Below are 24521 nucleotides of genomic sequence, written 5' to 3' on the forward strand. Positions count from 1 at the left end.
GCTGAGGATTTTGGAAGGGGCAGGGATTGCTCATTGATAAAAACCCAGAACAGACCATAGTAATATTGCCAAGGTAGGTGCGTGCTTCAGGGTTCCCAACCCTGTGCTGGCAAATGCTGGGAGATTTTTGAGGTGGTGCCTGGGGAGGATGGAGTTATAGGAGGAAGTGATGCCACTTCCAGGTGACACTCTAGGATTCTCCCTTAATGTCTGTGATAAAGACCATAGAGACTAGGTGAAATTCCTAGACTGTCACCATCAAAGCCACTCCCTCCCCCACCATTTTCTCCAGCTTTTCACTTTACTGAGAGCTTGGGATTGAGAGTGGGCGATTGCCTGCTGCCATGTTTATGCTACCATGTTGATGGCTTTGTACTATATGGAGTACTTTTAGTATGCATCTAGGTGAGCTCACCCCAGGCTGCCCACACTATACAAGATCTCTCCCATGGCCCTGCTGCATAAGAATTTTAACTGTGGGCCCCAAAACAGAGTAATGTTTACGCATTATGCAAGCAGCTTTTATTGAATAGTGTCATAAATATGCATATTTACATGTATACAGAAAAAGAGACTCCATCTCAGTATGACTGGTAATTCTTCTATAGTACAAAAATAAAGTGCTTCTCTTTGTATGGAATTTAAAAGGCTGAAAGTGGGACCCTGGTAGAGGCGTTACTTTAAACTGTTGGGGGAATGAATATACCGACGAACTGGTGCAGCAAGGGAGAGCTGGGTGTGTAAGCTGCCTACTGCATACGTAGCCACACACACAATTGTGGCAGGGTGTACACGTCCTTCTGCACTGCAGTCCTTACTTGAACTCACTGAACTTTGTGGATGTGTTTTTTGGTACAACTGGGGAAGTGCAGCCTCATCAGCGACCACCAATTGTTAAAATACAACTAAAATACAAAAAATACAACTTGGTGTCCATGAGTCCAACTGGTTCCAGGCCAAAATGACCTCAGGGAGTGGGGGACTGCCACTGCTCTGAGACACGCGGCATCGAACCACAGTGGGGGGGCTTCCATTGCTCACTTCCTTCTCGCGCAAAGTTGGTATTCAAATTCGCCATCCGCACATCTCACGGCACATTGGGGATATAATGTGTTAAATTAATATGTTGCCATCTTTTGCAATCAAGGCACAGGCTAAATTTCCATTATTCACAGGTTCTTTCTTATTGCTTTATCCGGAAGGAAAGAATACCCTGAGGCCTTTCAAAAAGGCAGGTGTCCACACGATCAGGTCAGCAACGAATAAGCCTTGGAAGTGTTTTCGGAAGATGAAGATGCCGATTCTGTAGAGACTTGATATTTTCCTGGAACATAGAAGCAAAACGGCACTTAAAAGGTGCAGTTCAGTGATGTGAACTGTGTGAGAGGACAATTCCGTGTAGAGTTATTCTCATTTAGAGTTATTCTCATTTAGTTCAGTGGGTAGACTGAGAGTCTCTCTACACAAGATCTCTTCCACGAGGATGCTTGAGTGTAGGGAGATGCAATGGTAGCCAGGAAGTGTGGTTTTCGGCTCTGTTAATTTCATCCTTGCCTCCTGAAGGCTATGTCAATTTCACCTCCCCTTAAGAGAGGCGAAGAACAAACCCTCTGAGGAGTGATCTCTGCTGCTCTGTCTTTTTCAACTACACTTCCCAGCTAACATTGTGTCTTCCTACACTTGAGTGTCCTCATGTAAGATGTCTCATGTAGGGAGGCTCTGAAATAATTCTGCACTGGATCTGGCCCATGCTGTTGCCTGTAGCCAGTTGGCTATGCAGGGTGCCTCCCTCTCTGGTTGTGGAGGACGGCCTAAATCTAAAGACTGAAAACTGAGATTAATTCACATAGGATTTATGTTTCCAGCATGGATAGTACGATGCAATTCTAGACAGAATTATACCCTTCTAGGTCTGCTGAATTCACTTCCTCAAGGCCAGAGATTTGAAACTGGGACTCACATTTGGCCACTGAATCCTACTCCAAACTGCTTTGTAAAAATATGGTTTCATGTTTTCTTTCCACAGTTGGGGGGCAGCCCAGAAAGTGTTAAGCATGCTGAAGCCCATGAGTTCCTTACTTGGGCTAGGGATGCATTGGTCCACACTGTTTGCGTGGAACATTGTGTACCTCATGAATATAACCTGTGATGGAGCAGTTGTTACAGTACACGGCCAACACGTGTCTCAAGTCATTTGCCCCAGTCCACAGACTATGCACTACTATGTGTTTTAAGCAGCACTTGCATTGCATATATCAGGTTTTATCCTGCCACTCTGCTTAGTGAAGCACAGACTGTTCACCTGTTCCAAAGATCCTTCCTGTAGCAGAAGAGGCTCTTCCTCAGAGGAAGGCTCTGCATTTAGCTGAGTGGAGGGGTGGGATACAACCCAATGGTGTCCCCACTCATTTCAAAAGAGGGCAGCTCCAGACATGCAAAGAAAGGTCATTGGGGGCAGTGACCCACAGTGTTAGCTCAGCACCAAGGGGACGTTCCCCCCCCCTTTTTTTTGCAGACAGCTTGTGCAAGTGAAATTGACTGACCTTTGTCAATTTCACCTCCTAGCTAAGGGGATGCAGGTCAATTTCACCCCTAGCTAGGAGGTGAAATCCAGAAAGGTAAATTTTGCACAGGGCTCTCTTTAAAAAAGAATAAAAAGGGAACTTCCTCTCGGTCCTTTCAAACCAGCAATTCATCTAGCGGGTGATGTTTGTAACACTATACTTCCCAGGGAACCTTGCAGGACTCAACATGTCGTGTAGTTTCCTTCCGAGTAGAAAATGTTGGCCTTGATATGGTCTTCTTCCGTATAAGGCCATACTTATATATACATCAGTATAAATCCATGCAAGGAACTGTTTGGGCACGATGGGCCTAGGGAACCTGGATGGGCCTTGCACTGCATTAATACTACTGACATTTGAAGATCCACTTCATGGAATGAGCTGAAGCATTTGGATTTAACTCTTATAGAGCCCTCTTGGCTTTGCTTTTGTTTCATCCTCACTCACCTGCTTTGCCAAACAAGTTGTTTAATGCTCTGGAGAAGGGATAACTGATGGAGAGCATGGGAGCTGAAGTGCCTTGGGTTGATGACTGCAAGACAGAAACAAGTATTGATCAAGAGAACTCTTTGTGTGTGCAGAACATGGCTTTTATTTATTTGCAGGGCTTATTTTCAGGGGGAACGCGGGGGAACGGAGTTCCAGAACCTCTTGAAAAGGGGCACATGGCTGGTGGCCCCCCCCCCCCCGATCTCCCGACAGAGGGGAGTTGAGATTGCCCTCCGCGCTGCTCAGCGGCGTGGAGGGCAATCTCAACTCCCCTCTGTCGGGAGATCGGGGGGGGGGGGCCACCAGCCATGTGACCATTTTTGCCGAGGGCAACCCACTGAGTTCCACCACCTCTTTTCCCAGAAGAAAAGCCCTGTTTATTTGTGTTTGATTTCGCCATCATTTTAACTGCAGGAATAAATCCTTGAATATAAACGCTTTATGATGTTAAGCTACATTTCAATGTACAGACTTCTGAAATACCAAAGCACTAAAACTTTACATGACAGACAAGGGATATATTAAATCTAAACTTTAGTAAATAAATATAAGTAGTTGCATCATGTATTCAAAGCACCCAGGTATATTCTTACTCATATATCCGGCTCCCCACACACAAATGAGCCACCATCTCCATTAAAACTAAAGCTTGTGTCATTTAGTAGAAATGCCTTGATCCAGCTGGGTCTCAGGGAAGCATGCTTTTGTGCACAGAGTGAGAAAAAATTGCACATAAATTCTACAATGGGCTGCAGGTACATACACCTATTGAGATCACTGCCACTAATTTTTAGGGCAGAGCGGGGGGATCAGGGTGCACCTCCGCAGGTGGATGAGGATCTCAGCTGTTAAAACTATAATGGAAATAACACACAAATGAGATACTTCCTGAGATTATGTGGGTGTAAAACAACGGGTATTTGGCAAAATTAGAAATGATATTCACAAAAATGCTGCTTGGTTCCTTCCTTCCTGGCTTTCCAGCACAGACCAGGGCCGTTTCCAGATGGCTTACCTGAAGCCGCTCCATGCCGCAATGTTGTGGATACTGCCAGGGAAAACGCGAAACATCGCGTTTTCTTGTGCGAGTTTTGCGCAATGTCGTGCAAAACTCACGCGAGAAAACGCGATATTTCGCATTTTCCCCGGCAGTATCCACAACATTGCGGCATGGAGTGGCTTCAGGTAAGCCATCTGGAAACGGCCCAGAAAGGAAGGACTGAGTATTTAATGGTTTCTTGGACCATGTGCTGGTTTATATGTTTTTTTGTAAAAGTCCTGGTTGATTAATATCTGTAGTACTGTTTCTGATTTTATTTATTCCTTTTGTATCAATGTTGTGTTTTTTTATTCTGTTCTATATCATGTAAAAATCTTATCCTCTGTAAGCTGCTTGTGCTGAACATAGTAGGTGCCAGAGTATGAATGTTCAAAATAAATAAACACAATAAGAAAAACGTTTAAAATAAATTGCAAGATGAGCTGAGAACAGCTCTCATTTATTGTGGAAAGGCATATTGACCAGTATCTGGGGTTTTAGTGAGTTTCGAGATTAATTCTGTGTAGTGTCCCAGCTGCTGGCCATTCACTTTTTTGTTCAGTTCATTGGAGCTACTGATGTTAACAACTCTATCGATCCATCCATCCATTCATTGATCCATTGATCCATCCACCTGTCCATCTATCTATTTTTATCTTGTTCATCGTCCATGGAATTCAGGCAGCATCCATGGCCACTTTCTCCATGAAATAGGTAAAAGGTAAAGGTAGTCCCCTGTGCAAGCACCGAGTCATTACTGACCCATGGGCAGGTGGGGGGACGACGACATTGCATCATGACGTTTTCTTGGCAGACTTTTGTTGCCTTCCCCAGTCATCTACACTTTACCCCCAGGAAACTGGGTACTCATTTTACCGACCTCAGAAGGATGGAAGGCTGAGTCAACCTTGAGCCAGCTACCTGAACCCAGCTTCCACCAGGATTGAACTCAGGTCGTGAGCAGAGCTTGGACTGCCATACTGCAGCTTACCACTCTGAGCCACGAAAGCTCATTCTCCATGAAACAGATAAAAAAATAAATCATAGCTGCAGTTCCTGTGTCATTACATGACACATTTCTCCATGCTGCCATTTGGGCCTCCAGTAACTTGTATATGCATTGGGTTGGATCCAGACAGCTTTTTAACTCCATCTTTCCCAAGACCTTTCTTACTGTAATCCCCATCTCATGTGCTTTTTGTCCATACAGGACTCATGATCTCCAGCACAGCCATTTTGGTGGTCAAAGGGGACTTCCTCGTCCCTTTTTCACTAGCAGAAAAGCAAACTGGATCCAACCCATTTTTAATTTTTTTTTAATATTATTTTTCTGCATTCACTTAAACTGAGGCACAACTGATCACATCTGCTATGTTCGTATATGGACACCCAATATTAGTTTAAATAGCCTGCTCCTGGACTATTTTAATGACTTTTTAAAAATTATTATTGATTTTATGTTTTTGTGACTTTTAATGTATTTTTTGAATGTTATCAGCCTCTCTGAGCCCATCTGGGGGTGGGGGTATAAATCGAATCAAATAAATAAATAATAAACAATATTCTTTCAATGGAAGCATAAAATGAAAAAAAAATACACAAAGAGCAGGGAGCTAAAACACCACAGACTTAATTGCTTAAATGGACACGAATTTAAGGGTTATGAAATGACAAGAACTGTCAAGGGAAACTTTGCCTATTGATAGCCCTTCGAATTGAGTCATGGCTTTAAAACATAGGAAGTAATGTTTTTAAGTAGAAAAATTGGGACAGATCTTGGTCTAGGCACTGTGTCTATTTTACAGTTAATTGAAACACACACACACAAATACAGCAGGCTGGATTCAAAGCACCGGGGCTTTTTTTCAGCAGGAACGCGGTGGAACGGAGTTCCAGAACCTCTTGAAAATGGTCTCATGGCTGGTGGCCCCGCCCCCTGATCTCCAGACAGAGGGGAGTTGAGATTGCCCTCTGCGCCGCTCAGCGGTGCAGAGGGCAATCTAAACTCCCCTCTGTCTGGAGATCAGGGGGCGGGGCCACCAGCCATGTGACCATTTTCTCCTACGGCAACCCACTGAGTTCCACCACCTCTTTCCCCAGAAAAAAAGCAACCAGCATTGTTCGACAATCGTGTGCACAGAAATTTGTACTGGAGACAGGAAAGTTCTGTCGCAGTTCACATCCTTCATTTACACAAGAGGCTGTTTAAACTCCTGTGCAAAAGGAAGAAAATTTTTCGATTTAGCATCTCTTTTCCCAGGCAATGCACAAGTTATGGAAGACTTAAAACAGCTCTTCCATGAGAAGGGGTTACCACCCATCTGAAGAAGGGTACTTTGGAGCCAGCCAGTGAATTATCCCTGGATTGTGTGTTACCTTTGATGTCTGTGAACTCCATCTGGACAGTGAACACTTACTCAGCAAGGCTTCTCGTACCTGTATATTTGAAAGAAGAAAAATTGAAGCCACAATTTAAGCAATGGTTGTTACTGTTATAATGGTGAAACTGTAATATCTTAACATGATTCTTTCCTTACCTTTCTGTCCCAGAGAATTCCAAACAACAGAATGAATAATCCCTGTAAAATATTTGGAAAATTGAAATTATATAACATTACGTAAAAGTGTGTTCGACATTCTTATACAGCCAGATTTGTAAAGGTAATGGGATATCTCTAATGTCCACCTGTAGATAACTGTGTCCACACCATTTTGCTCTGACTTGGCTTCTTAACTGCAAAGGTTTTTCACCTCCCTTACATACTGTATTGTTTGCTGGTCAATTTCTTCCCCAAAAGCTTTCAGTGTTTTGTCAGCCTACCCCAAAAACCTGGTGTGGACAAGCCCAAAGTAAGAGCATTTCTCAACTCTGAATGTTCCAGAGTGTGAAAAATAACAACAGAAAGTTGAGCGATGAATCATTGGCTCAGCGAGAAAAATGAGTCAATAGCTTTGCACCATATTTCAAGGATACCAACGGGCACAGAACTTTCAGAGTCTGAGAACTGCGGGACCAATGGCTTGAAAGGATGCCAATTCACAAAATATAGCTGGATCAATGATGTGCAATAACGGTGACTGAGAAAACTTGGCAATACAGGAAGGAGAGTGGTTATGCACCATTTCTAATTCTCAGAAGCTGATAGCACAGTCTTTTCAGAGCAGTAATGAGGTAGTTCACAATTATTCCTAACCCTGTCTACCTTTTCTGTACATCTGGGAGAACATACATGGCTGACTTTTAAATCAGCATTGCTAAAGTGGAGTGAATAGGAATCAGGGTAGGTCCAGGGAAACCGGCTGACGAAGAACGCTTTGGTCTATGGAAAGGGTAGTTTCTCAGGCCAGGGGATACATTTTTATAACTCAAGTTGCTACCAGAACAGCTCTCATCCAGGCACTGACCAGACTCGGATCAGCTTTGCATCCGGTAGGATTTCTTGGATCATGTATCCTTCAAGTGAGATTTTAAAAGAAATTACAATGCAATCTTAAGAACACTTTCCTGGGAGTAAGTGCCATTGAGTAGACTTGAGCAGGATTCAGAGAACACCTGCCTAGAATTGCTCTCTTAATCTATTAGTAGCAAAAGGACAAACCGATTAGATTTCTACCATGCATGTAGCTTCAATCAATCTGTACATGAGGTCTCTCATTTCTCTGAATGAGTGTATACACCTTATGGCTTGGATCCCACAAACCACCAGCAGAAAGAGCCGATGGCTCCGGGTCTTCCTCATCTTCATCTCGCCCCCAGAGCCCTTTTGATCTGGGAAAGTTTATGACTTGAATGCTTTAATAGTTGCATCAGCTGGACAACTGAAGTTAGAAGGGGAAATTGAACAAGCTTGCCCTTTCTGCCTCTTGCGTGAGCCGGGGTTCTATTCATGGAAGATAGAGGAAGGAGTGATTTCGCCCTTTCTCCTCTCCCTGCTGCAGCTGCCTGACTTGAGTGGCAACTAGTGCACACAAGTCCCTGACCCCTGACACTATATTTTCCAGGGTAAAAAAGGGCTCCAGGGGAGAAGTGGGGAACAGTCATGACCAGGGCTTTTTTCCAGCTGGAACGCGGTGGAACAGAGTTCCGGCACCTCTTGAAAATGGTCACATGGCTGGTGGCCCCGCCCCCTGATCTCCAGACAGAGGGGAGTTTAAATTGCCCTCCGCGCCGCTGAGGGCAAACTAAACTCCCCTCTGTCTGGAGATCAGGGGGCAGGGCCACCGGCCATGTGACCATTTTTGCTGAGGGCAATTTAAACTTTAAAAACTCCTTCCTTCTTCCAGCTGACCCAGAGTGACGTCATTGTGCGGTCCTGAGTTCCACCACGGAGTTCCACCACCTCTTTGACCAGAAAAAAAGCCCTGATCATGATCCTTGTGTAACATGAGATCTATTCCTATGTATCGTCATCCTCAGTACCTTTCCAAAGGTAAGGATTAATGTACCAATTTGACCTGAATGTGGGAAAACTTGAAAGGCTGCCAAGGACATAATGTGTCTAGTCAATCATTCTATGCAGTCTCATCTTCAGCAATAGCTTGGCTACCTTTTCCCCATAATATATGAACAACAACAAAGCCAGACATCTCATATTTTGCTACCTGTCAGATTGGCCAGCTCTGCACCTGGCTCAGCTTCATGCCAGATAACAGCAACAACAACAATAACATTCAATTTATACACTGCTCTTCAGGACAGCTTAACACCCACTCAGAGTGGTCTACAAAGTATGTTATTGTTATCCCCACAACAAGCACCCTGTGAGGTGGGTGGGGCTGAGAGAGCTCTGGAAGAGCTGTGTCTGACCCAAGGTCACCCAGCTGGCTTCAAGCAGAGAGGAATCAAACCCAGTTCCCCAGATTAGCATCCCGCTGCTCTTAACCACTACACCAAACTGGCTAGTGGAGCAATTTGAGTACTAGCAACAATAACACCTGTTGCAGCGCACTCTGTTAAGCTGATGCCTCTATTAATTAATCAGTAAAGATAAATTGATAGCCTTGTAGTGAGATCTGTGATGTATTCTATAAGCAATTTTGAAGTTTTGAAATTTGAAATATTGAAATTTGAAATTTCGAAAACCCAAATGCCAGATAGTTATGGTGAATGTTTCAGATGGAGCTTGGATGTCCTAGGTCTATATGATTTGGAGATGAGCTATTTTCAAGGCATGCGTGCTTTGGTTAGGTTTCGAAAGGCAGCATGGTAAACCCCAATCTTTTTGGCTCTTGGAAACTACACAGGGTTGGCCCCAGTTAGTACTTGGATGGGAGACCACCAAGGAAGACCTGGGTTGCTCTGTCATCACTGGTAAACCATCCCCGTTCCTCAGTTGCCTTGAAAACCCCTTGATGGGGTCCCCAAAAGTCGGTTGCAACTTAATGGCAGTCATGTTAATATATGAATTGGTTTCCCCCAAAGTACTTAAAATCAAGTCAAGCATAGTTTGCAGATGAATTCACGTGCAAATATAGATAGTTCTTCTCAGGGCTTTTTTTCAGGGGGAATGCGGGGGAACAGAGTTCCGGAACCTCTTGAAAATGGTCATGTGGCTGGTGGCCCCACCCCCTGATCTCCAGACAGAGGGGAGTTGAGATTGCTCTCTGTGCCGCCGAGCGGAGATCAGGGGATGGGGTCACCCCCTGTCTGGAGATTAGGGGGTGGGGCCACCAGCCACTTGACCATTTTCTCCAAGGGCAACCCACGGAGTTCCCCCACCTCTTTCCCCAGAAAAAAAGCCCTGGTTCTTCTGCAGATCTACAAAGCCACAGCCCTTGTTAATAGTAATCTCTTCCCCTTCAGCCGTCACAAACAGTATTAATCTATAACAATAACAAGATGCTACTGACATGTTTTGGACCATTGTAAGATCATTGCACCAAATAACATTAAAAATACATTCAAGTTAACTTCATAGTACAAAAACAGAAGCTATAAATCCCCCGTCTCTTATCTATGAAGTGTTATTTTCTTTTTGGTGGCCTCAAGAACATTTTGGCTATATTTTTGTTATCAAGCAATCGGTATCTTTGATCGGCTCACCTGAAAGGCGTTGAAGAAGTTGAATAAAATATGGAAGACGAGTGAACTTCCTTCGAAAACGGTAGCTAAGCCGAATCCCCAGGTAAGTCCTAATAGTGGTGTCAGAACACCAATACTCTTGGTGATCCGATATAATGAGCTCCTTTCGTCATTTCTTGACCTTTCCCCGATGGAACGTATTGGTATTTTCCCAATGACCACAACAGTTATTACAGCATTAATGGCAACAATGACCAGGGCGGGGACAACCAGAGCCAAGAGCGCTTTGCTTTCATTCCAGTTGAGGATACAGAGATCGTCCCTTGTGTAAGTGTGCTGTGGTAAAGTGACAGCTATTGTGAGGGCTGAGATAATCAGAGGGCAACCATAACCCAAGCAGAAAGCGACTGCTTTCATGACGGTTTTGCTTGTGTTGTGTAAAATGAAGACCAAGTGATAGAAGAGCATTAGGCTCAAGGAGAGCATCCAAAAGAAAACACAGAGGTAGAAAAAATGGACGAAAAATGTGGCTGCTATGCAGATGTTCGCGTCCATTTTTTTTTTTGCTGCAACCACAATGAACCAGACGTCCGCGATCAGGAGAGAAATGGCAACGTTCAGTATACAAACGTGGCGCATGTAGGATATTCTTGTTTTGGTCACTGATTTCCACACGAGAGCTTCGATGACAATGCAGGCCACCAGGCTCAATATGGAAATGCCCAAGCCGATGTAAGTGATATAACTCAGTGCATCATGGTTGTTATGTCCGTCGGGAGACATCAGCACAGAAAATGAGGTCAAGTGATTGCAAGTGCAACTGACATTCTCTCCGTTATTTTCACTTTCACAGCCAGTGTTATCCCAGCCACCTTGGTCCCCCGAAAAACTGAAATTCCAAAAGACACACCGAGGATCTATCAGAGACTTGTTACTCTTTGCAAATGTCATTTTGATCTGGAAGGAGTTATTTGGGCTAGGCTTCGCTACTGTAGATATTACCAAACCATTTATTAATTCTTTTTTCTGTTCATCCTGTGGGATAATAAGGCTGAGATTTGAGTAAGCCACACTGATGATTGTGGACTGAGATAGGTTCCCAGTTTTAATTTGCCTCTCATCGATTAGCACATTACCACTGAGGTTTGAGAGGCTGGAGAAAATAAAATCCTTGTTGTAGTCTGAATAGTTGGTTGAGTTCACGACAACTCCTTGGAGCTGAACATTCTCCAGGGTGACAGAAGGAATAGTGTTGTTAATAGCTAAGAGAGAGTTTGAAAATTGCTCTACTGAATCCAATAACTGAGAGCTCCCATTCTTAACAGCACTCCACGTATCTGTTGGATTGCTGATGATGGTATCAACTGTGGATAAAAAATTCTGTAGCAGAGAAAGAAAAAAGTTATTATTAAACGTATGGAACATAATTGTTATTATGCAGTGGAAACTCAAAGGGCTTGTTCTCAGCCTAAATTTTCCATTCCATCCAACATCTGGACAGTAACTTCAAGACAAAAATGCCAGCAAAGAGGAAAGAATTGTTTAAAAAATAGGCCATTTTCACACTGCTTTCTGGCCACGGAATATCGCTCCAAGCTCCCGGAACGACAGCATCTTCCTGGTGCAATTTCACGCAAGAACTGCAGTTCTCACACGAAATTGCACCAGGAAGATGCTGTCGTTTCAGGAGCTTGGCGCGATTTTCCGTGGCCAGTAAGCAGTGTGAAAACAGCCATGATTTATGCTGCAGTGGGCTGGCTTGATCCTGAACTGGGTGCACCTGCCATTTAGTCAACCTCTTTCTGTCCTAATCGTTATGCCCTTTACTTCCTTTGTAAGGCAGAGAATGCCAGCAGATCCTTTATGATCACAGCAGAACTTTCCCAGGGGTGAGAGCTTTCCCTGGCAAAAGAGGCTCCTTCTGATGGTGAGGAATATGGATTTGAAGAAAGAGATTTCATACACCATTTCTGTGCCTTTCAGTATTATATGCACGTTTGTTATGCCCAGGAGCTATTGTAGTATTCGTAACGTAACTTGCAAGAAAATGACATTTGAAACAAAGGACCAAAGAAGAATGTATGTTAAACATGTTAATCACTGTGAGAACTGAGAATTAACAGTACAACTTGCTTGCTATATGATAGAGATGCACCTATCTATCGCACACCTGCTGTATGATTCTGTATGATTCTAATACAAAAAGCTTTTTGTAAGAACGGTTAATGCAAAATGTTGCAAATTAGGTCAGCCAGAATTAGCAACATCTCTCTCAAGGGCTGGGAAAGACTGCAGAACTGGGGGCACATTCCTTTCCACTCACAGACTTCAGGGCGCCACCGTTAAAAGCAACATTGGCAAAACGGGGGGCGCAGAAATGAGCCCATAAGAAGGAAGATGTTCTTCCTAGAGATAATGCCAAGGACAGATAGGAAATGGCAATCTTGCAATTTCTCCAATTATGCGGCTGACCTAAGTGGCTTCTTCCAATCAAAGTATCCCTAGACATTTGTGTCAAGATAGGAGGTCCTCTTTCTATGCCAATGGGGGACCCCTGCATTCTGCGAACCAATAAGATAACAAATATTATAATTAGCCCAAAAGTATTAATTGCTTTGCACTGCTATTGTAGCTCTGAGTTGGGCACAAGGAGACCTTTTACTCCTTGTGTAAACATCGCTCCTCCATTGTTTAATTAAACGATCCATCTTGCTTCAATCAACAGGACTCCTGGTGTGTCTGTCTCATTGTGATTTGGCTAGAGGGACACTCAAGGTACCGAGGTCGTGCATAACAATGGGAGCCAGTGGATCCCATCCGAAAGAGGAATGGAACTAGCCGTACATAAAACAAACAACAACCACTTAAAAAGTCATCTGTCACTTACTTCCACATTCTTCTTCTCTGCTTCTACGGGTATAACTGAAATTGTATTCAAAATTTTAATCACAGCTCCCAGGTCTGCCGATGAATTTCTTATATCTTTTTTTTCATTCTTTACAGTGTCGCTCAGGTTTTTCAGGTATGCGGGCAATTCCTGAATGGGAGCAGGGCTGGACACCAAAGACTGGAATGAAAAATAAAATGTGTTAACACAGATAAAATGTCACAAGAGACTTGATCCTCAGCGAAATGACGCAGTAAGCTTATAGTGTTCTGTTTGGTATAAACGGTTGGGAAATCATTTCCGGGCAGAAGAGTAAAGGCATGTCTATTAGCTTTGCTTCACAGACTGGTCACTATTTCTCCAGTTACCACCTGGTTTCTGGCATGGCTTCTGTACCTTGAAGAGCAGCATGGTAGACATGCGTCAAATAGGCATGTCCTTTTCTGACAATGAGAAAGCAATAGGGGGAATTGAGCTCATCATGCAACTGTTTGTCCTGCTGAAAACAGGTGGAAATCCTAATTGCTGCTGCACAGTTTTGTACCACTTCAATTTCCAGTTCCAAAGCTACCCACCTAGTAGAAGTGGGTTGGTTCTATTTCAAATTAGACCAGTTTTGCCTGGGGACAATTCACTTTCTTTGGATGCATGAGTCTCGCATAAACGACTTGCTAACAAGCTTGAATTAGGTATTTTATACTTGGAAATCTAACTTGGGTATTTATACTTGGAAATCTATACTTGGAAACTTGTTAGCAAATAGTCAACTATCAACCATTAGCAAGGACAGAGTTGTTATCAATGAAGTCATTAACGAACAGGGCCTGTACAGTAAGTTTCAGAAGGGGTGCTGGGGGACTGCTACACAGCTTGACTTCTGGCCAATGGGATCCTGCAAAGTTCCATCATGTCCCCCATCCTTTTTCATATCTCTATGCTACTGCTGGCTGAGGTCATCCAGAAATTTGGGCTGGGTTGTCACCAATAAATGGATGACACTCAGTTCTATTGTGGGCTTTCAGCAGATCCCAGGGAGGGGCAGGTGGGCTGTTGAACAGGTACTGGAGGCAGATTTTACATGAGTGAGGGCTGATAAACTGAATCTTAATCCCGAGTGCTACTACTGGCCAGAAGGACTGACCAGAGAACTGATATGTCTTTGGGTTTGGATGGGGTTGCAAAAGCTTGGGGGTGTTGTTGGATGAGCAGGGGGCAGCGTTGGCCAGCTGCAGCAGGTGAGCTAGCTGTGGGCTTTCCCAGGTTAAAAAAAAACCCTTACCACTAGATTAGATTACTGCAATGAGCTCTGTGTGGGGCTGCCCTTGAAGAGTATCTGGAAACTACAACTTTTACAGAATGCTGCAGAAAGAAATTTGACTGGAATGGGTAGTAGGGGCCACATAATTGCAGTCTTGTTCCATCTATACTGGCTTCTTCGGCATTAATGGGGAAATGCAATAAGATAGAAAGTCTCCGATTTTTTTGGTAAAAAATAGCAGTTTTGTAAATGCCAAAAACTTTTGTAAAGTGATTAAACACACAAAGCTTCTATTCCTTTTGAGACAGATTATCCGACAGGATCGTTCCCAAGATTACTGAAACGTGGCAGAGGCTTGTACTTACCTCGGCCTTAAGGACAAGATCATTTACTGGGACAGACAAACAGCTGTTTCGAGCAATGACCCAATGCTGCGTATGATCACACTTGTAAGTGACTTCTCCTTGGACAGTGATGTTCTGCTGTGGACAAGGCTTTATGGCTTCTGCTCCAATCCCTCCCAAACCAACTTCTGAAGAGTTACATGTAATAGTATCTTCTTCAGAAGAAAAGAGAAAGAGAAAAGTCAGTTTCATTTTAGGTTGGGAGATGCAAAGCAAACCTCCCTTTATTTTTCTCACATGGAGTCATAGCTGACTTACGGCAACCCCTGGTGAGGTTTTCATGGCAAGAGACGAACAGAGGTGGTTTGCCCTTGCCTGCCTCTGAAGCCCTGTTTTTTGTTGGAGGTCTCCAATCCAATTACTAACCAAGGTAGACCCTGCTTAGCTTCTAAGATCTGACAAGATCAGGCTCTCCTGGGCTATCCAGTTTAGGGCTCTTCTCACATGACACTTATGCTTTTAACTTTAGCAGTTGTTTGAGATATGAAATTTGGCAGGTAAGTGTACGGACACAAAAAGTGCCCTGCTGGGTCAGAACAGCAGTCCACCTAGTCCAATATCCTGCATCAAACAGCAGCCAACCAAGAGCCCTGGAGGTCCAACAAAGAGGGTGTACTAGAGGCCAAGGCATTTCCTTGATGTTGACTCCTAGCCTTGACATTCAGAGGTTCACTGCCATCTTTCCCTGCTGTCTCTGTACCAGAAAAAGCTTTGCTTGCTACATTTCTTTAACAGCTGGCGACCCTTGGTCTCCAACTCGATATAGTAGAAATTGACAGTCATGTCTTCCTGTCAAAAGAGAGGAAATATGAACTAGGGGCCCAGCAAGTGAGGTGAGTCATTTCACCAGATGTGATGAACATGGTCAGCCATTCCAGACCATTAAATCCTGCAAGGAATCGGTTAATCGAGATGGGGCTGCTATGCTTTCAGTGTTGCACACACAATGTCAGGTACTCCCAATGACATGTGCAAATCTTTCAAAGTGCACAGTGCAGACAGTAAGAATTTTGCCAAGGGGCTGTAAAGGCTTTGTGAATGTTTTTGAGATGTGAGGCGCGTGGTTTGATTTTGTGCCACATACTCAGTCCCTTGAGATGTGGGCCTTTAAGACAATTGGATTGGAGGGAAAAAATGTACATCAAGAGGACTGCTCATGCTTTGAATTGTTTGACGTTCACGGGATCGAGGAGCAGGCGCCTCCTCATGCCCGGATAGCAGCGCAGAAGCAGGGTGACCTGGTGTTTCCCACATCTCACCGCACATGCTGAGCACATGCCTTCTGCTGAGACTGAAGAAAGACTTTGCATGAGTAAATGGTCAGTTATTTACCTGCTGCTCATTCCCCAACTTTTGTGGCAAGTGCCAGGAGTAAACATTAAGCAGCTGGTAGAAAATGCTCACAATGATGCGCATGTAGGCTTGCCAGGCCTCCTTCTACGGCGGGAGGATTCCCACTGGCAAGTCCTGTTGCCTGCTGCCACTCAGAGTGGCGGCAGGAGAAAAATAAAATAAAAAAACAGCAACCTCACTGACATCACTGTGTCACTTTGGGGCACAACCTGGAAGTGAAAAAGGGTAGCTCTAGGAATCACTAGCAACTCTACGGTTTTACTATAGAGTTTGGACCTGAAAATGACATAGTGATGTCATGGATGTCACATGCATACCGCTTTGTTCCCAACCCCAGCCCTCCCACCATTTGCCAGGCTTGGCCTGACAACCCTGTTAGCATGCTAACAAACACTTTGCATAACATGCAACCATGTCCCAAGTTAAATGTGATGCTGGCTGGCCAAAAGTGCTAGGTCCCGCACCAGTGACTTTGGAGGGTCTCACTACATGTAAAGTAGCTGTATGCACTTAGCATGCCAACACGGTGCCTGCAAGGCATATGCATATCTGGAGTGCAAAACTAAGCAGGCAGAGCTGTTTTCTGTTGCTGCTGCCCAGGGAAAAGAAGACCCTGAGTCCATGCCGATTTTCACAGGGAAGACCTTTGCCTTGTCACCATCACAATGAGATCTAAGTGTGCTTTGTTTTGGAGGGTCGGGGAAACTGGGGTACATGCAATACTGCAAATACCTATATGACTACCCACATTCATTCTCTGACTTACTTGGTGCAAGCCTTAAGTTCATGGGTGAACTCCGAACCCTCCCGTTAATTTGGTTTGTGAATTCACAAAATACATTAAAAGGTTTGATGTCTTTGCAGTCATTAAAGCGGAGTGTTCCATTGTAGCAGATGAAGTTGCCTTCATTTTTCATTTCTGCAGAGGAAGATTTTGCACAGCAAGACATAACACATTATCAGCCTGGGAACAGAAATTTCATCTCTGGCTTACTTAAAACTTTGCTTGCCTAAATTAGGATGGGGAGATGCAAAGATTCTGGGTGAACACACAATCTGCATGTTAAAAAAAAAACCCATATAGCATATTTGGTTTCATTTAGATTTTTGAGCGGTATAAGGCAAAATTAAGATTACTGAATGAGAATAAATCTGCCTGCTGTATAGTTTTCTGAGATGTGTTGCCATAAACCTACCATTGCAGCCTGTATTCATGACTTAATTTTGAATCATAACCAGGCATTTCAGCATAATTTGAACACTTTCTTGCCCTGAGAGCCAATATTGGGGTATATTAAGAGTGGATAAAGATCTTGAAGGATATTGCTGCTGAAGTACCATGTTGACATTGGAGTGATACACCATGATCCCTCCATGCTCTCCTTGCCCAGGAATACCTGAGAAGTGTGGGGGGGGGGAGGGGGGTGACAGCCTGGGCAGCAGGAAAAGAGTCAGTTTTACAGACCCCACATCAGTTCCAGCAAAGGGTCTGTGAAATTGACAGCCTGGGCAGCAGGAGAAATGGACTGTCCATTTCACAGACCCTACACTGGGTTCAGCCCATCGGCTTCAGCTGCTGGTGCAGGGTGGTTGAAATGCCACGGAACAACTGGGAAAAGGTTGGAAGTTCATGGTTTGAGGTTCTGTGGAATGCTACAAACCATGAATCATGTGGTTTGTTTTTTTCCGTTCCGTGCCCATCTCTAGTCTGGAGTCACTTGGGCTCTTAGTTGCCCTCCCTCAGTTTGAGACATTGACAATGGTGACCCACAAGCCAGCACTAATTGCTACATGTCCCCCACCTCCACCCCACCTGCTAATCCTCCAGCTAGTTTATTTGGTATATATATGGATTAACAACAAGGTGCCTGGGTAAGAATCCTTTGGACATGGTTTGAGAGCTTTACAAGGAAAAAGAAATTTTTATTTGCTATCATACAGAAAACCCATTTCAGAGCATTAGCCTCGGTACTCCAGAAATCAATCCAAACAAACAAAATCATGAAGCTAACTTGGTTGTACAAGTCACTGGTTTTACTTGGACATTCCTTTCTGAGAAATGGACACAAGCCAAGCTGGAGCTTTGAAATAGAGGTCTGGTTGATGCAGACTCCATCCATTTCTCCCTTGGCTTGTACACCTTTCACATTGAAAGTTCAACTTTTTAACTGTGGTTGTTGTGGATTTTCCGGGCTGTATTGCCGTGGTCTTGGCATTGTAGTTCCTGACGTTTCACCAGCAGCTGTGGCTGGCATCTTCAGAGGTGTAGCACCAAAAGACAGAGATCTCTCAGTGTCACAGACTGGGAGGATTTCTCTCTGACCTATCAAATACTCAGATTTGAGTATTTTGCCCTGCGCATTTCCCCAATCATAACAAGATGCACATCCTTTATTTGTATGGCCCTCTCTCAAGATATCTGGACATCTTGCTGTGGGCAAAGTGGAGGAATGCATCTGGAGGGAGGAACTGGTGGATATTACCCTCCCCCACAGAGGTGCCAATCCATCGTTATTAATGCTGTCATGCATTCAACCTTTGCATTCAACCCTAGCAACATAACAAAAGAAAGAAACCATCATGTTGGATTCCTCCCCATCTAGGCTTCCCAGTTTGCTTGTTGGGGCAGGGAATCCCCTGCCCTCATTGGGCTCTATCCACCACTGCTCAGCTTGGTGGTGGGGGGAAAGTAAGGGAAGGAATGGGGGAGCAAGGGCAGCCTCCCAATATGCTGACATCACTCCCTTTGGGACTGAAAGTGATGTCGACACATCGCCAGATATGCTCTAGCATTTGGGCAAAACTCTATGGTTTAGGCATACAATTTTGCCCCAGTGCTAGAGCATTGGGGCCTCCCCCACAGCTGGCAAGTTTCCCTTCAGATGCCATCCTTGTGCCATTTGTAGTAGTATCTCATTAGTTAAAAAACAGAAGGCCTATTGGGTTTTTTTTTAAAAAAAAATAGATTTTGAGAGGGGTTAGGGCAGTGCCCTTAGATTCTTTCTTACCATACGGGATATCGGAAGGGTTTTTGTCGGACTTGAATGTCACAGCATAATTCTCTGCTTTGCTTGCGGCTACACAGCACTTCAGCGCTTGTTCTCCTGGGCAAGAGACAACAGCTTGGATGGGATCTCGGGTGATGTCTTGTTCCAGAGGCAAAGAGAACACTTTCATTGCCAGACGCGCAGAGCTGGCCAGAAACTCTTGGAAGAAGGTACAAGTGTAGGTGCCTGAAAAGAAATGAAACCCAAACACGTATTTAATCCACAGCTCTGAAGTGCAGAGGCCAGCAAACAACTGAGGGTAGAAATACATGTTACCAAGTACCGAGGGACACTCAAGTGAACCTCATTTCACGTGTTCCCCCTCCCACTTCCTATGCACTTGCTCGCAGAGTCACACTTCCACTTGCTCTGCATGAGTACATTCACACATTTGATATTAGTTCCTCCTCAACTGTTAGAAATATCCCATTTATTGTGAGGCACCAGTGTTTCCCATTTTTCCCTTCTGAGAACAATGATAACAATGTGGTTTGATATTCATGCAAACTATTGCATTACATTTCTATAAAGAAATAGCTCTGGCTATGCCTTTCGTTGTAACCCCTGTAGGCAACCTTTGACAAGGAAATTCTCTGATTAGAACTGCCAAAATCCCATTTCCCCCCACCTGCCACCTCCATTCATTGAAATGCAGATCTTAACACTTTCTCACACCTAGAATAAATGCAAATCGACAAGTCAGAGGAGCCAACAGTACTTGTTCTTGCAGCAGAAAGAGAGCTGAATTGGTGCTCTGCCCTCCCGATGCAATCACATAAAGGGAGCTCCTGTATAAGCAGCATACATGTGCACCAAGCAAGACACAGCTTGCACATGAATTGAGGACTATACATACAATCTTACACTTAAGCATTCCCAGGTACTTAATAACATGTATTTCCACTCTGAGTCTGAGGCAGTTTAAAGCATTGCCCCAACTGCAGTTCACCTGCATAAATGAGTCTTATTGAGAAAGGCGGACTATAAATGACATAAATAAATAAAATGGACATATTGTCGAAGGCTTTCACGGCCGAAGAACGATGGTTGTTGTGGGTTTTCCAGGCTGTATTGCCGTGGTCTTGGCATTGTAGTTCCTGACGTTTCACCAGCAGCTGTGACTGGCATCTTCAGAGGTGTAGCACCAAAAGACAGCGATCTCTCAGTGTCACAGTGTGGAAAAGATGTAGGTCATTTGTATCTACTCAGGAGGGGTGGGGTTGAGCTGAGTCATCCTGTAAGAGTTTCCCAGGGTGTGAAATGCTAATGGCGGGAGGCTTCACTGTATCCTGAGGAGGTTCTTCTGCATATGGATTGGTACTTGATGTGCTAATCAAAAAATCAGCAGTGGCTGAACATAGCCTAATGCAAACAGGGCACAGTATCTTATTCCAGGACACCAAAATACTGGACAACACTTCCAACTACTTTGTCAGACTGCACAGGGAAGCCATTGAAATTCACAAGCATAAGCAAAACTTCAACAGGAAAGAAGAAACCTTAAGAATGAACAGAGCATGGGCTCCAGTTCTGAAAAACACCAGGCTAACAAAACACTCTATCCCCGACAATAGCCCTGCAGAGAAGATTAGCACATCAAGTACCAATCCATATGCAAAAGAACCTCCTCAGGATACAGTGAAGCCTCCCGCCATTAGCATTCCACACCCTGGGAAACTCTTACAGGATGACTCAGCTCAACCCCACCCCTCCTGAGTAGATACAAATGACCTACATCTTTTCCACACTGTGACACTGAGAGATCTCTGTCTTTTGGTGCTACACCTCTGAAGATGCCAGCCACAGCTGCTGGCGAAACGTCAGGAACTACAACACCAAGACCACGGCAATACAGCCTGGAAAACCCACAACAACCAAAATGGACATAGCTGTCGAAAATATGTGGTGCTACATTCCTTTTCAGGCTTGGGACTGACCCTCCCTCCCCTCTTTTCGACAGTAATGTATACTTCAACTGCGATGCTACCGTCTGCTTTCCACCCTCCACTGAGCCCATGAGCCAGGGTCCTGGAATTCCAGGGTCCTGGAATTCTGCAAAGCCCTGAAGGCCCCCTTGGAAACTGGAGTGCAAAGAAGATTTCCCTTGGTATACTAATTTATTTGGTATCTTCATTTGTGTGTGTGTGTTCAGAACAGCAGCAGCAGAAGAGTCAGTGGTTCCCATTTTACTCACCATTCCAGTCCTGGTTAGCTTTCTGTACAGCCAAAACTGACACTGCTTCGTTTTCAGTACTTTTGGTAGTGTACCACAAACTGTCGATATCAGTAAGGTTTCCATTTTGGATTTGCCAGCTGACTTTGTCATAGTTGCTGACATCACTTCGGCACGTTAGGAAGAAACTGTACCCCTCCGAAACTTGGCCATTTACGTTTGAATCAAGGGCTATGTTTGCTGGAGAAACATAAAACACGCGAGACTCTCCTTAGGATTTGGCCAGGAGTACGATATCCCAAGTCAGATTCTGCTCCTTTGGATATACAAAAGCACAGGGCCAGCCAACACTAATTGGCTCATTCAGAGGAATCAGGTGGAAAAGCTCCCTTTTGGCGCCATATGGCTTTGGAGGTGGAGGGATTGCAGGACTGAATATTCCCACTCTGAAATGTCTTCCAATGCAGGGGAAACTAGCACGTCGGGGTTAGACTACAACCCTTCTGTCTCCTTGACATGCTAGTTTTTCACAAGGAGTTTTGGAAACAGGTCAGCATTTAAATACGCAACCGTCCGCATGCAATCTGAACTGTCAACGTGACAGCGCCTGGCTGTCACCATTTTTATTGTACATTATGACTGCATAACTTAGGCTGCCATTGATTTTATTTGTGGCTTGGTCCTGATATGATGGGTGGAAGGAGAAGGAGGGAGAGCTCTGAGGTAAAAGGCTATCCTATTGAATGCTACCCTATTCCTTCATTTTAAGCCCTAGCAGCCACAATATCCATAAAAAGGAGGTACCGAAGCTTTTATGAACTGGATGTTAGCGTGAAGCTTTGTGTTCCCTAAAGGGCTTTTATTTGTGACCCTTTTAATGTGGTACTTGATATTGAGGTGATGGTGTGTGTTATTTGCCATCAAGTCGCGGCTGACCTATGGCGACAAACCCCTTTTCCGCAGGTATTTTGACTGGACAAGTACACAGATGGAACCGAACAACAACCAAAGATTTAGTTACAGAGAATATGTAACAGAAACAGTTATAGGTTTTGTGCGGAATAAATAGTAAGAGCAAAGGTACAACTGGCTCGCAAATCTACTCTCAAGAGTTATGCTTCCTGCCCTCCCCCCCCCCCCCCCCGCCAACTAGGAGTTAATTATTGAACCTCAGCCTGAGGGACAAACCACACGAGACAAAATACATTTGAATTACACTTGAATTACACTCCAATACACTCAAATTACAAAATACACTCAAACTACCTGTGTAATTTGAGTGTATTTTGTCTCGTGTGGTGAAACCCTAAGTTAACAACACAAACGTTGAAGGGAGAAATTAATGCTTTTCCTCCTTACAGGGCCCCTCAGCATTTAAAGTTCCTTTTAGGGGTGTGCAATCTGGACCCAAGATTTGAGGGGAAAGCTGGATTTTTGCCAATTGAGCTACATCCAGCTTTCCTGGATTAAAACAGAGAATCTGGGATCCAGTCTGGGAGCCCTGATCCAGACCCCCAGATAAATCTGGGAAACATGGCTTCAGCCTCTGCCTGGCTCCTTCCTGGGCTTCTCCAACTTTTTTCCCCAAAAGGAAGGGGGAGGAGGGACAGAGGAGTGACTGGCCAAACTGTGAAGGAGCTCTCCTTGTCTGCCTGGCTTCTGTGAATGACACTGCTTCAGTTGGGCTAAGAGCAGAACTACAAGTGACAAAAGGCACAGGTTGGACACTTGTCAGCTTCCCTCAAGTTTTGATGGGAAATGTAGGCATCCTAGTCTTGAAGCTTTGCTCTCTGACTGCTGTCCAACGGACTTTTCAACTGTCACATGTCCAACTTTCCGCCAAGCTGCCTACATTTCCCATCAAAACTTGAGGGAAGCTGACAAGTGTCCAACTTGTGCCTTTTGTCACTTGTAGTTCCGCTCTAAGTTGCAACGGTATCCCTTGCTTCAGTTTGTTTGGGGTGGAATTCTCTGTTTTGACATTATTCTCATGTCACGGAAGTTCCAGGAGCTCTGATTGGCTGTCCAGTTTCTGAAGATTGCTTGAGAATCCCCTGGATTGGTTTGGATGAAGCCCTGGAGAGAGGTGGAATCTGGGGGATGATTGCCACACCACCATTTCAGGAGAACCGTTCCTCCTGATTCTTCAGAATACTTCAGTTCGGATAACAGAGTATAGAGGTAGGATAGAGCACACTTAAGTTTGTTCTGCCCTATGATTACATTCCATATCTAGGTTTTTTTAAAAGTCTCTCAAAAGTTTACATCTCAAAAAAGAATTCCAAATCTTCCCATAATTAGCCCAGACAGGCAGTTTGCCCTTTCCAACATCTTGCACCTCATTCAGTGTGGTGTAGTGATCAGAGTGTCGAACTAGGACTTGGGAGATCCCAGTTCAAATCCTCGCTCTGCCATGAAGATCACTGGGTAATTTTGGACCAGTCCCTGTTTTCAGCCTGACCTGCCTAACAAGATTGTTGTGAAGACAAGGCAGAGGAAGGGAGAACTGTGTGTGCCAACCTGAACTTCTTGTGGGAAGGGTAGGATAAAAATGGAGGCAGGCAGAGAGTGGATTCTCTCCTGCATTTTAAAAAATAACAGTATACAAAATAATAATAATAACAACATTCGATTTATATACCGCCCTTCAGGACAACTTAATGCCCACTCAGAGCGGTTTACAAAGTGTGTTATTATTATCCCCACAACAAAACACCCTGTGAGGTGGGTGGGGCTGAGAGAGCTCCGAGAGAGCTGTGACTGACCCAAGTTCACTCAGATGGTTTCAAGTGGAGGAGTGGGGAATCAAACCTGGCTCTCCAGATTAGAATCCTGCTGCTCTTAACCACTACACCAAACTACACCAAAGAGGCTCTTTCCCATCTTTTCAATAGATGCCCATTCACTCTGCCTTTGTGTCTTCTCCACATTTATGGAGCAGGGGGGGGGCATTTTTGGCCTTGCAAAATCCTAGACACTGCATAATGTTGTACCAAGTCTCCATGCCTGTCCCCTCCCCACTCCAACGCCATCCCAGATAAGCATGGGGCAAAAAAGGCAAACTCACTTAAAACCCCTAAATCACACTATCAAAGATATGATGTGCAAAGCATAGAATGATCCTTAACATGGAAGCTGGAATTCATGACAAGAAATGGCACAAGAACAATGAAAAGAAAGCCTCCATAAAAAGTAGAAGAAGAGAGCAGGAAAATGTTCATATCAGGTTAGATGATGGTTTTTAGACCTGAAGTGGGACTTTGGAGGCAACAGCTACAGGACTTT

At 44.4% G+C, this 24521-nt stretch overlaps 1 protein-coding gene across 2 annotated transcripts in view; it reads right to left on the minus strand.

Annotated features, from left to right (window-relative positions):
* Positions 1–517: 517 nt before the first annotated feature.
* Positions 518–24521, minus strand: part of ADGRF5 (adhesion G protein-coupled receptor F5) — a 99123-nt gene continuing 75119 nt past the window's right edge. For both annotated transcript variants that reach the window (XM_054996617.1, XM_054996609.1), the window contains exons 12-21: positions 21258–21476; positions 19025–19249; positions 16783–16935; positions 14625–14818; positions 13002–13181; positions 10136–11494; positions 6630–6671; positions 6469–6528; positions 3012–3096; positions 518–1324 (exon numbers count right to left, since the gene is read on the minus strand). In XM_054996617.1, the coding sequence (XP_054852592.1) occupies positions 1248–1324; positions 3012–3096; positions 6469–6528; positions 6630–6671; positions 10136–11494; positions 13002–13181; positions 14625–14818; positions 16783–16935; positions 19025–19249; positions 21258–21476 (2594 nt within the window). In that variant the 3' untranslated portion in view covers positions 518–1247. The remainder of the gene's footprint in view (positions 1325–3011; positions 3097–6468; positions 6529–6629; positions 6672–10135; positions 11495–13001; positions 13182–14624; positions 14819–16782; positions 16936–19024; positions 19250–21257; positions 21477–24521) is intronic.

The sequence above is a fragment of the Eublepharis macularius genome, chromosome 1 (genome assembly GCF_028583425.1).
Source record: "Eublepharis macularius isolate TG4126 chromosome 1, MPM_Emac_v1.0, whole genome shotgun sequence".
NCBI lineage: Eukaryota > Metazoa > Chordata > Lepidosauria > Squamata > Eublepharidae > Eublepharis > Eublepharis macularius.